The sequence below is a fragment of the Pelophylax lessonae genome (genome assembly GCF_965119305.1).
Source record: "Pelophylax lessonae genome assembly, chromosome: 1".
NCBI lineage: Eukaryota > Metazoa > Chordata > Amphibia > Anura > Ranidae > Pelophylax > Pelophylax lessonae.
This window is the reverse complement of record NC_138768.1, coordinates 614,905,875-614,918,804: the sequence shown is the minus strand read 5'-3', so window position 1 is coordinate 614,918,804 and position 12,930 is coordinate 614,905,875. Positions and strand designations below refer to the sequence as shown.

Genomic DNA, 12,930 nt, shown 5'->3' with positions numbered 1-12,930 from the left:
GTATATACTAGTGTGTCATAAACTCTGACCAAGTGGGCTAAGCTTTTACACCAGGACCTGAAGGAGAAGCAGCTCCCCCCTGCCTTGGTGGAGCTGGTGGATCATTTGGTCCAAGGGCTACAGTTTGTCTGTGATGCCTTTGTGGTCCTGCAGCGCATTATGTGGCTGAAATGCTGGTCTGCGGACCAGGCTTCTAAGAAGGCCTTGTCTGATCTTCCATTCGTGGGGGGTCGCCTGTTTGGAGCTTCCTTGGATGACATCATCAAGAGCCTCACAGGGATAAAGAGTACCCTTCTTCCTCAGTCTTCCAGGGGTAAAGAGTCCAGTCGCAGATAGGGGACCCTCCTTTTCGGCTCACAGGCGACTTTTTCATCCCTCAGGGTCTCAAAACAAGGGATCCAAGTCCTTTTAGGCCTCCGCTGGAGGTTCAAAAAAGTCTTGGTTGGGCAAACCACGAGCAGGTGCTGACAAAAATTCCTCCGCATGAAGGGGTGCCCTCACCCATATCTGGGGTGGGGGGAGGTCTTAGCTGCTTTATGGATCCAGGAATCTCCCTGATCCAGGACAAGTGGGTCCACAAAGTCATTCGCTTCAGCTTCAAGAGTGATTTTCGATCATAACCTTTGGAAGGCTTCTGCAAGGTTGTGCAGCACCTGGTCTTGAGTACCATGAAGGGCCAGGTCTCAGCCTTGGTGTGTTCCTTTCAACGCCCATTGGACACACACTACTTGCTGCATTCTTTTCTCCAGGGCGTGGGACACTTGATTCCTCCAGTGCAATCGATATTGCCGCCATGGGATCTCAATTTGGTGTTGCCCTTTCTCCAGAAGCCTCCCTTCTAAAATATTCGGGAGATTCCCCTGCTTATGTCGTCTCAGAAGGTGGCCTTTTTGGTGGCCAATATTTCGACGTGCAGGGTGTTGGAACTGGCGGTGTTGTCTTGTCGTTCACCTTACCTTGTGGTAAATAGGGATAAGTTGGTTCTCCTTCTATGTCCATTGTTCCTTCCGAAGGTTGTCTCTGACTTTCATCTGAATGAAGACATTGTGTTGCCCTCCTTGTGCCCCAAGCCTAAGCATTCTAAGGAAGTTGCCTTGTTTTCCCTGGATGTGGTTCAGGCAATAAGGGTGTATCTAGCAGCTACGGAGTCTTTTAGGAAGTCAGACTCACTATTTGCCCTTATGGATGGACCTTGCAAGGGGCTGGCTGCTTCTGCTGCAACCATTTTCAGATGAATCAGACAGACTGTGGTTCAGGCTTATTCTATTAGGGTCAGGTTCCTTCTTTCCCTGTCAAGGCGCACTCAAATGGGGCGCTTAGTGCCTCCTGGGCCTTCCATCATCAGGCGTCAGTGATGCAGGTTTTCAGGCGACTACCTGGTCGTCTGTACACACATTTACAAAGTTTTATAAAGTGGATGTGTTGGCATCTGCGGATGCTTCTCTTGGCTGCAAAGTTTTGCAGGCTGTTATTTAGAGGACTTGTCCTCTTTGAGGGTGTTTTTTTTCAGGTGAACTCCAGTTGTTGACAGTTGAGCTCCAAGTTACCTGGTTGGCTATGTTTAGCCTTGGGGAAGTTTGTTTTTTTCTGCTGTTTAACACTGCCTTGGGACGTCTCTACAGTCAAGAGGATGAAGAGCTGTGTCTGTCAGTTAACAAAAGAGAAAATGGGATTTTTGTCTTACCATAAAATCCATTTCTCTGATGTTCATTGACGGACACAGCACCCGCCCCTCTATGGAGTTGTTTCTTTTCCTTCTGACACTACTTGTTACAAAACTGAATACCTATAGCAGGAAGTGGGAGTATACCCCCAGGGACTGACCCATAGGTGTGTTCAAGCTTTTTTTCTGCCTAGTGTCCTACACTTGTAGGGGGCAGTATAACCCTACGGTCAAGAAGATGAAAAGCTGTGTCCGTCAATGAACATCAGAGAAATGGATTTTACTATAAGACACCTGCGCAGTGCGAGGTGGTGGACTGCCTTTCATTGCGCTGTGCTGGAAAAAAGTATGGCCTGAACCAGCCAGCTAGGAGGCAAGGTATGTTGCCTTGTCTTACAGTGGTGCTATGGTGGGACTGCACTAGAATAGCCACTTAACAGTCCTTCCACCCCTGGTGTGAATGTACCATTAGAATGCATAAAGAAGAATAATAAGAAACTCAGTCATCACTAAATCGTACTCAATCGTCATTTAATCATTACTACATTGTAATAGCTACTAGTATATGCCACTACTCAAATATCTCTTAAAGTAGATCTAAAGCCAAACTGGATGACATTTATGATTTTTATCACAAAGGAGAGTTTTCACTATGTTCCATCCTTTGGTACATCTCAGTGCTGCTGATCTTCTTCAAAATTTACAACCACGTTCTATCCTGCACATAATTACTCTGAACTCAGATGATGCTTGACAGTGACAACAGAGTATTGTACTTGCACTATACATGTGACAAAGCAGGAGCACAATTGAGGCACAGTTGTCACCCTTATAAAAGGAAATGTCTGAACACTGATCTTCATGGAATCAATTACAAGGTAGAATTAAGATTGGGATTAACCGTTTGAATTACAGTCCAACCTTCAGGGGGGGGGGGGGGTCAGCTATGCAGAGGGTGCAGGAAAGATCCCGGCAGCATGCTTCAGTGTTTGTAGCTGATGGTGACCATTTTCCCTTAGTCTGGCTGGTCTCTGGTTGGCGGCCATGTTTGTGTAAATGGATGATGTCATGGGGGCCATTTTCCCTTAATCTGGAAGATGCATGAGACAACTGAAGCCTTGTGGGGATGCCGAAGCCTCTTCCTCCTTACTTCCTCTTCCTGTGCCTGGGACATACTGTATGAACAAGGATAGCGTCCATGATGATGCTGGGTTCAAATTCTCGGCGCTCCTCCGGTCAGTAGGGTGAGTCTTGGGGGGGTCCCTGTAATCTCTCTCTCTGCTGATAGGTACCCTGAGCCTTGAGGGGATCCTTTAGTGGTGCTAAAAGATTGTTTTGGTACTGCAAGGTCTTCCTTTGCTTATGGAGGCTCAGGGTCAGATCTCACCCACTGCCCCCCTCATGGAGGTGGCAGGTCCCTCGGAACCCCAGCTTACCAAGGTTGCACTGACAGCGGTCCTGCAGTCCTTAGTGTCCTAGGTGGAAGTAGCATGTGGGCAACGACCCAGGAGGAAGCATCCCCCGCCTTCCCCTGCTCAGGCTGTCTCATCTAATTCTGAGCCTGATGCCGCCGTGGGTGCAGCTCATCCAGGGGGACTTAATGTCACAACCCCTGATCCATTCCATAGTGAGGATGATTCCTCGCAGCAGTGAATGAAAAAAACGCTGGTAGACACACTTATCACTGCGGTACGTGAGACTTTAGAAATGGAGGATGTGGCTGATGTAGCCACGGACGTGGCTGTGTCATTTGGTACGCACAAGTCGCATCGTACTCCAAAGATGTTCCCTTATGTGCCTTATTTTGACAGTTTTTTCTGTAAGGAATGGGAACAATCAAAATGATCCTTTGTGGTCCCCAAATGTTTTTCTATACATACCCTTTTGAGGAATCACTTTTAAAAAAGTTGACTAGTCCACCAGTGGTTGACCCTCCTTTTTCCAAGTTGAATAAAGCAACCATGATCCCTTTAGGGACCTGGCAGACAAGAAAGCGGAGGCTGTGGCTCACAGCATGTTTACTATGGCTGGTTCGGCATTGCAGCCAGTCTTTGCCTCAGCCCTGGTGTCTCAGACCCTAACTAAATGGGCCAAGCTTTTGCACCAGGGCCTGGGGGGTGAGCAGCTCCCCGCTGCTTATGTTGATTTAGTGGACCAGTTGGTCCATGGGCTGCAGTTTATTTGTGATGCAGCATTGGATACAGCTCCTGTGTTGTCCAAACTTTCTGCTTCAGCAATGGTGATTAAGCACGTACAGACCAAGCCTCTAAGAAAGCTCGCATTGATCTTCCCTTTCAAGGCGACCGCCTGCTTGGGGCTACCCTGGATGACATCATTAAGGGTATCACGGGGGGGTAAAAAAATCCCCACATTTGATATTCCTCAGAGTAAGCTAATTAATAATCACAGAACTATAGAAATAGAGAAAAGTGATTGGACAGCACAAAACATGTGTGTGTGAAAGATATAAATTAAACATTAAAAGTGTCTGATTAGTCTGTAGTTTGCACCCTGCTAATCTCTGTTTACAAAAACTTATCAGCTGCAGCTTGTCACCAAACATTCATTCCAACTTCAGTAATGTATGAAGCTGTGTCTTTTTCAATCCTCCCTGTTATGTGCCATCACCAAACACCCCTTAGGCATAAGCACTCACCAGGTCCTTATGTTCTCATTTTTATGTATGCCGTACTACACTTTCATAATCCTTTGTCCTGCTCTTTACTTGTCACCATAGTCTTGTCACTCATTTCTTGCCCTCCTTGGTGTGAGTTGCACTCAGCAGATCTTTTTTTCTGCAATGGGAATTAGAAAATATCTCAGAAAAAACAAAACATCTGTCTGACATGATTTACTTTATAATTGCTTATGTCTCAGGAAACAAGATTTACAGTTTCAGGAAACAAAAATTACAGTTTCAGTATTAAAATAACTTTTAATAAAGGTATTCAGTGCTCACCTTCCTACAAAAATACCTTGATATGTTTCACACAGCAGGGCTTACTCGTAAGGCTACTGCTATGCAAACTCCATGAAGACAATTTGTCTATGGTTGGTGTATTTTGCTCATGTTTTAAATAAAAGTCTACTGGTTTCTAGATTTCTATGAATTCACTATCTTTTGTCCTATTGGTACAATGCCAGTTTTTTGTTTCAGGCGAACAAACTATGAGAACACTTAAGTTTACAAAGAAAAGGAAAGCACCTGCTACCCATCACAATATTTATATCTGTCTGGTAGTTAATTACAGATGTTTGCTCAATTCATAATGCTTACAGCTGTGTTTAATCAGATAACTCTTTTTCAATCTGCTAGATGTGACACCTTGCTTACAAGAAAATAGAAACTGCAGTCATGGCTGTGTACAGACAGCTGGAGGACCTGTCTGCTACTGCCCTGAAGGATCAGTGCTTGCTAGTGATGGCAAAACATGCACAGGTATGCAGGAGTTCTAGAAAAATAATGGCCATGTTAACGAGCCAGCTGTCTTTTCTTATCAGCACAAACTCAACATATCTGTAAGCAGGGCAGCTGTCGCAAATTTTGGGGCCCCTTACACAGCTTTAGGCCAGGCCACCAATATTCCCCAGGACCTGCCCACTGCCCACTCCCACCAAATCCGCCCACTGGCCATCCCACCAAGTCCTTCAATTTACCCACGTTTATTTTAACACTCTTACAACTTAATGTATGAAAATGAAAAAGATATGTCAAGTCATCAGCTCTTGCGTCCCCATATATTCAGCAAAGAGTTGTCCCAATCCAGCAAAGAGACATCCCCATATATTCAGCAAAGAGACAGCTCAATCCATCAGAGAGACATACCCATATATTCAGTAAAGAGACAGCTCAATCCAGCAAAGAGACAGTGCAATCCAGCAAAGAGACAGCACCATATACAGTGCCTCGCGAAAGTATTCGGCCCCCTTGAACTTTGCGACCTTTTGCCACATTTCAGGCTTCAAACATAAAGATATAAAACTGTAATTTTTTGTGAAGAATCAACAACAAGTGGGACACAATCATGAAGTGGAACGAAATTTATTTGGATTATTGGATATTTCAAACTTTTTTAACAAATAAAAAACTGAAAAATTGGGCGTGCAAAATTATTTAGCGCCCTTAAGTTAATACTTTGTAGCGCCACCTTTTGCTACGATTACAGCTGTAAGTCGCTTGGGGTATGTCTCTATCACTTTTGCACATCGAGAGACTGAAATTTTTGCCCATTCCTCCTTGCAAAACAGCTCGAGCTCAGTGAGGTTGGATGGAGAGCGTTTGTGAGCAGCAGTTTTCAGTTCTTTCCACAGATTCTCGATTGGATTCAGGTCTGGACTTTGACTTGGCCATTCTAACACCTGGATATGTTTATTTGTGAACCATTCCATTGTAGATTTTGCTTTATGTTTTGGATCATTGTCTTGTTGGAAGACAAATCTCCGTCCCAGTCTCAGGTCTTTTGCAGACTCCATCAGGTTTTCTTCCAGAATGGTCCTGTATTTGGCTTCATCCATCTTCCCATCAATTTTAATCATCTTCCCTGTCCCTGCTGAAGAAAAGCAGGCCCAAACCATAATGCTGCCACCACCATGTTTGACAGTGGGGATGGTGTGTTCAGGGTGATGAGCTGTGTTGCTTTTACGCCAAACATAACGTTTTGAATTGTTGCCAAAAAGTTTGATTTTGGTTTCATCTGACCAGAGCACCTTCTTCCACATGTTTGGTGTGTCTCCCAGGTGGCTTGTGGCAAACCTTAAACAACACTTTTTATGGATATCTTTAAGAAATGGCTTTCTTCTTGCCTCTCTTCCATAAACTCCAGATTTGTGCAGTATACAACTGATTGTTGTCCTATGGACAGAGTCTCCCACCTCAGCTGTAGATCTCTGCAGTTCATCCAGAGTGATCATGGGCCTCTTGACTGCATCTCTGATCAGTCTTCTCCTTGTATGAGCTGAAAGTTTAGAGGGACGGCCAGGTCTTCGTAGATTTACAGTGGTCTGATACTCCTTCCATTTCAATATTATCGCTTGCAACAGTGCTCCTTGGGATGTTTAAAGCTTGGGAAATCTTTTTGTATCCAAATCCAGCTTTAAACTTCTCCACAACAGTATCTCGGACCTGCCTGGTATTTTCCTTGTTCTTCATGATGCTCTCTGTGCTTTAAATGGACCTCTGAGACTATCACAGTGCAGGTGCATTTATACAGAGACTTGATTACACACAGGTGGATTCTATTTATCATCATTAGTCATTTAGGTCAACATTGGATCATCCAGAGATCCACACTGAACTTCTGGAGAGAGTTTGCTGCACTGAAAGTAAAGGGGCTGAATAATTTTGCACGCCCAATTTTTCAGTTTTTTATTTGTTAACAAAGTTTGAAATATCCAATAAATTTCGTTCCACTTCATGATTGTGTCCCACTTGTTGTTGATTCTTCACAAAAAATTACAGTTTTATATCTTTATGTTTGAAGCCTGAAATGTGGCAAAAGGTCGCAAAGTTCAAGGGGGCCGAATACTTTCCCAAGGCACTGTAGTAAAGAGACTGCCCAATCCAGCAAAGAGACTGCCCAATCCAGCAGAGACATCCCTATATAGCAATTGTTAAAAGATGGCACATTCAACACAACAGCCAGGTCCTGCTAGTGGACACCTTCATACCTTTCATATGGAAGACCCCCGCCAAACCCACACAATGATCCCCGTCAGAGGAATCCCCAAGAAGGAATGGGGGTGGGCGGAGGCAGAGAGGAGACATAAAAAAAGAGTCCTGTTATGGGCCTGCTATGATATGACACCTAGAGTGATATAGTCTATCATGACAATGTAATAATATATAGAATATGTAGATTTTATTGTTTATAAAATCTACAGTATCTCACAAAAGTGAGTACATCCCTCACATTTTTGTAAATATTTTATTATATCCTTCATGTGACAACACTGAAGAAATGACACCTTGCTACAATGTAAAGTAGTGAGTGTACAGCTTATATAACAGTGTACATTTGCTGTCACCTCAAAATAACTCAACACATAGCCATTAATGTCTAAACCGCTGGCAACAAAAGTGAGTACACCCCTAAGTGAAAATGTCAAAATTGGGCCCAGATAGCCATTTTCCCTGGTGTCATGTGACTCGTTAGTGTTACAAGGTCTCAGGTGTGAATGGAGAGCAGGTATGTTAAATTTGGCGTTATCATTCTCACTCTCTAATACTGGTTACTGGAAGTTCAACATGGCATCTCATGGCAAAGAACTCTCTGAGGATCTGAAAAAAAGAATTGTTGCTCTACATAAAGATGGCCTAGGCTATAAGAAGATTGCCAAGACCCTGAAACTGAGCTGCAGCACGGAGGCCAAGACCATACAGCGGTTTAACAGGACAGGTTCCACTCAAAACAGGCCTCACCATGGTCGACCAGAGAAGTTGAGTGCACGTGCTCAGCGTCATATCCAGAGGTTCTCTTCAGGAAATAGACTTGTGAGTGCTGCCAGCATTGTTGCAGAGGTTAAAGGGGTGGGGGGTCAGCCTGTCAGTACTCAGACCATACTCCGCACACTGCATCAAATTGGTCTGCATGGCTGTCATCCCAGAAGGAAGCCTCTTCTAAAGATGATGCACAAGAAAGCCTGCAAATAGTTTGCTGAAGACAAGCAGACTAACGACATGGATTACTGGAACCATGTCCTACGGTCTGATAAGACCAAAATAAACCTTTTTGGTTCAGGTGGCGTCAAGCGTGTGTGGTGGCAACCAGGTGAGGACTACGAAGACAAGTGTGTCTTGGCTACAGCCAAACATTGGTGGGAGTGTCATGGTCTGGGGCTGCATGAGTGCTGTCGGCACTGGGGAGCTACAGTTTGAGGGAACCACGAATGCCAACATGTACTGTGACATACTGAAGCAGAGCATGATCCCCTCCCTTCAGTGACTAGGCCGCAGGGCATTATTTCAAAATGATAACGACCCCAAACATACCTCCACACCTCCAAGATGACCACTGCCTTGGAGAGTAAAGATGAAGGGTAAAGATGATGGACTGGCCAAGCATGTCTCCAGACCTAAACTCTATTGAGCAGCTGTGGTGCATCCTCAAACAGAAGGTGGATGAGCCCAGCTCTGTGATGTCGTCGTGGAGGAGTGGAAGAGGACTCCAGTGGCTCTGATAAACTCCATGCCCAAGAGGGTTGAGGCAGTGCTGAGAAATAATGGTGGCCACACAAAATATTGACACTTTGGGCCCAATTTTGACATTTTGACTTAGCGGTGTACTCACTTTTGTTGCCAGCGGTTTAGACATTAATGGCTTTGTGTTGAGTTATTTTGATGGGACAGCAAATTTACACGGTTATACAAGCTGTACACTCACTACTTTACATGGTAGCAAAGTGTAATTTCTTCAGTGTTGTCACATGAAAAGATATAATAAAATATTTACAAAAATGTGGAGGGTGTACTCACTTTTGTGAGATACTGTATACCACGGGTGTCAAACACAAGGCCCGCGGGCCGAATGTGGCCCTCCAGGCCATTTCATGTGGCCCTCGCACCTCTCCTACAGCTACCCCCTACCCTACCTTGTCTCAGCAGTTGGCAGCAGAGAGGAAGACAGAACTCCTCATACAGATTCTGTACCTTTCTGTTCAGCTGCAGCACAACCTCATCTCTGCCTCCCCTGGTCTCAGCAAACTCCAGCTCCTCCCCTGGTCCTCCTCCAGACCCTGCACTTTCTGCTTCCCAGCTTCTTCCGAGAAGAAGCACAAGGTAAAGAGGGTGCACTGTGATGTAAGGGAAGGTAGGGGACTTTTCACTTCTGATAGTGGGGGGCTTTTTACATCTGATGCAAGGGGGGGTGTGGTGCTCTGGACATCTAGTCTTACAGCTACAGCCGGCCCTTTGAGGGCAACCATAATGCTGGTGCAGCCCTTGAATGAAATTGGGCTTGACACCCCTGCTGTATATTATTAAGAATATGCAATGCTTTGTGTATATTTTCTGTCTTTCTTAGGTTCAGCACTAAAAATTTACATTTTAAAAAATATTTGTAGTTAGTTTTATTATATTTGCAGACAGAGTGCTAATTTTCACGTTTACCAAACTAGTCGTAGCTGTTTAGCTGAATAAAGCCAATTTATTGAGCTCAACAGCTAAAGCTCTTAAGCTGAGGCTGCTCTTTATCATTATTCACCTGGGCTGGTCGGTAGTAGTGGCAATCTTGTCCTCTTTACATTTACTAACCCCCTGGATTGGTATTAGGACAAGCCTGCACCCCATGTTCTGGGACACAGGGAAATTCTTTCAGCTTTACTTTGAGCTGTGCCAGAAGCAATCAAATTCAGGATTAATCACAGCACAAATCATTCAAAACCCAAAGTGGCCCATTCAACCCACTTCCTGTGAGCGTAGGGTGTCAAGGCCCCACTCCAACCCTGCGTTAACAGAATAAAGCTGCATAAAATAGTACCGTGTTATTACATTGCTCTACTCTCTAGGATTCACTTATCACCGCAGGAAGAACAGCGTAAAGAGGACCTGTGATCTCACAGGGCCAGACTGAAAACACCTGTAAAAGAGATGAGAATAAAATAAGCATAAACATTGTTTGTTAAAAAGGAGGGGGTAGTCTATGAGAAAGGAGAGGGGGTGGGGTGGAAAAATTTTATTTCATTAATTATGTCTTGTATAAATCTTGTATTGTATGTTAATATTTTTCCATTCTGTTTGCTTTTTGTTAAATGTAGAGTTTGTAAAAGTTTAAAAACATCATAATGAGATTTTATCCATCTGTAGTGGCCCATTGATTTGAATGTTTTTATCAAACAGTTGATCAATTGTACATGAAAACTGACATGAATGCCCACCATTGGATAGATATTTTATATGTGCTAGGTATATTGGTGTATTTGTCTTTGTCTGTCTTGTGGGATTATATAATTTCAAAGTAGAAACTGCTATGGAGTAGGGCTGCATTAAAATCACACATTCATAGTTAGAAAAACCAGAAAGATGTGAATATGGTATGTATAGTAAATGCATACAAAGTACAAAATCATAAATACCCCAGACACATTGTTTTCAAGGCTGCTCATCTCCTGACAACGGAGGATGTAGCCAGATATGCAGGAGGACTAGAAGAGCAGAATGGGACTGTGACTGTTTTCCTGGGTACACTCTACAATGGGATAAGAAGCGTTGCCTTGCTTCAGGTCAGTACATTTTAAAGTTTTTTTTTTTGCCATTTTTTTGTGTAATCAAAAAAAATAGCAAGCATCAGGCATAGATAAGGCAAATAGTTGAACCATTTTTATATGTTACAAAATGCTAAATATAGTTTTGACTTTTGTTTTCCATTTCTTTTTTTATTCTTTGACAGTATTTGTTTCTATATTTAACTCATTATAATTTCTTTGTGCATTAAGTACAGGTCCTCTGCCATTCTTACTGTTTTCAAATGTACAAGACATCCGGAAAATGAACTTTGATGGGACAGATTATGACAGTCTACTTCACACACAGATGGGCAGAGTCTTAGCACTGGACCATGACCCTGTGGAAAATAGGGTAGTGTATGTTGAACAGACCATATATACTTTGTATATCAAAGCCCTATAGGCAAATAAATTATGCAGTTTTGAATGTCCATGTCTTCATTAGTGATAGGCCGAACACCCCCCTGTTCAGTTCGTACCAGAACATCTCGAACAGGGGAAAAGTTCTAGCAAACATGCAAACTCTATTAAATTCTATGGGACACGAACACGAAAAATCAAAAGTGCTAATTTTAAAGGCTTATATGCAAGTTGTTGCCATAACAAGTGCATGGGGACCCAGGTAATGCCCTGGGAGACATGTATCAATGCAATTTTTTTTTAAAAACAATAATTTTTACAGGAGCAGTGATTTTAAGAATGCTTAAAGTGAAACAAAAAAAATGACAAAATATCGTGCCTGGGGGGTCCCCTTGATGTGCCTGCAAAGTGGCGCATCTGTACGATGTATGTAGCCTGCTGCAGCAATACTGACATTTCTAAAGGAAATGTAATTTAAATTTGCTTACGGCTGTGATGTATTGTTGGCTCCCGGCAATACAGATAAGGAAATTAAAAAAGCGGCGTAGGGTCCCTCCCCTAGTCCATACCAGGCCCTTCGGGTCTGGTATAAATTTTAAGGGGAAGCCCACACCAAAATGTAAAAAATAAGGCAGGGTCCCCCTCAGGCTGTGTGCTCGGATAAGGGTCTTGTATGGATTTTGGGGGGACTCTACGCTGTTTTGTTTTTAAATTTTGGTCTGGAGTTCTCCTTAAAATCTATACCAGACCCACAGTGCCTGGTATAGGTTTAGAGGGGGACACCATGCCATTTTTTTTAATTCTGTCATAGGGTTCCCCTTAACCACTTAAATATAGGGCACTTTCACCCCTTTCCTGCCTAGACCAATTTTCAACTTTCAGGGCTCATTGTCATCTATGGGAAATATTGGGCAACTTGGCATGGCACTGCTCACAAACTATAAGTGACAGGGACACAAAACTTGGGGAGCACTGAGAGGGGACCCAGGACTAAAACATATCTATTCATTTTAAAAGTGGGGTATAACATGTACACTACACTGACTGCACTAAACAAACTCAACTTACTACTCACTACTCACTAACTACCTGCCTAATCTCTATTATCACACACTATACGCGGCTGCCGTGTCAGAAGCAGCTTTATATCGTGTGGGGCGTGGACTCCTGCCTTTGGCCAATCATGGCTCTGACAGGACATTGTGCTGTGATTGGCCAAAGCATACAGGTCAGGTGCATGTTTGGCCAATCACAAGCACTTAATGCTTTGCAATCGCGCAGTGCATTATGGACTCATCGGCGGGCGAACTTGCCGCCGAGCGCCCAGGGTGCTCGTGTGTTTGGCGAACACACGAACACCCGATGTTCGAGTCGAACTTACGTTCAGCCCATCCCTATTCTCCATTATCCCATATATGCCTTCATCTACCACCCAGTACAGAACTTTGTACAGATATTCCAACCAAGAGATTCAGAACATCAGCTCCAGTTCTTCAAAAGTTCTCTGCAGAAGATGTGGTTAAGAGAAAGTAAAATTCTAGGAAGTTAATAGACAGAAAAGACTTTCCAAAAAACATATAATTCACATTTAGATATAACAATGCAGTATACACATTCCTTAAGTCAGTTATGCTAATAAGTATATCCTAAATAAGTTCTGGCAATTTGCAATATCATATAATCGAATC

At 43.5% G+C, this 12,930-nt stretch overlaps 1 protein-coding gene across 3 annotated transcripts in view; it reads left to right on the top strand.

The window, feature by feature from the left end:
- Nucleotides 1-12,930, top strand: part of EGF (epidermal growth factor) — a 213,013-nt gene that overhangs the window by 103,049 nt on the left and 97,034 nt on the right. For all 3 annotated transcript variants that reach the window (XM_082254307.1, XM_082254306.1, XM_082254308.1), the window contains 3 exons: nt 4,980-5,102; nt 10,754-10,879; nt 11,098-11,234. In XM_082254307.1, the coding sequence (XP_082110433.1) occupies nt 4,980-5,102; nt 10,754-10,879; nt 11,098-11,234 (386 nt within the window). The remainder of the gene's footprint in view (nt 1-4,979; nt 5,103-10,753; nt 10,880-11,097; nt 11,235-12,930) is intronic.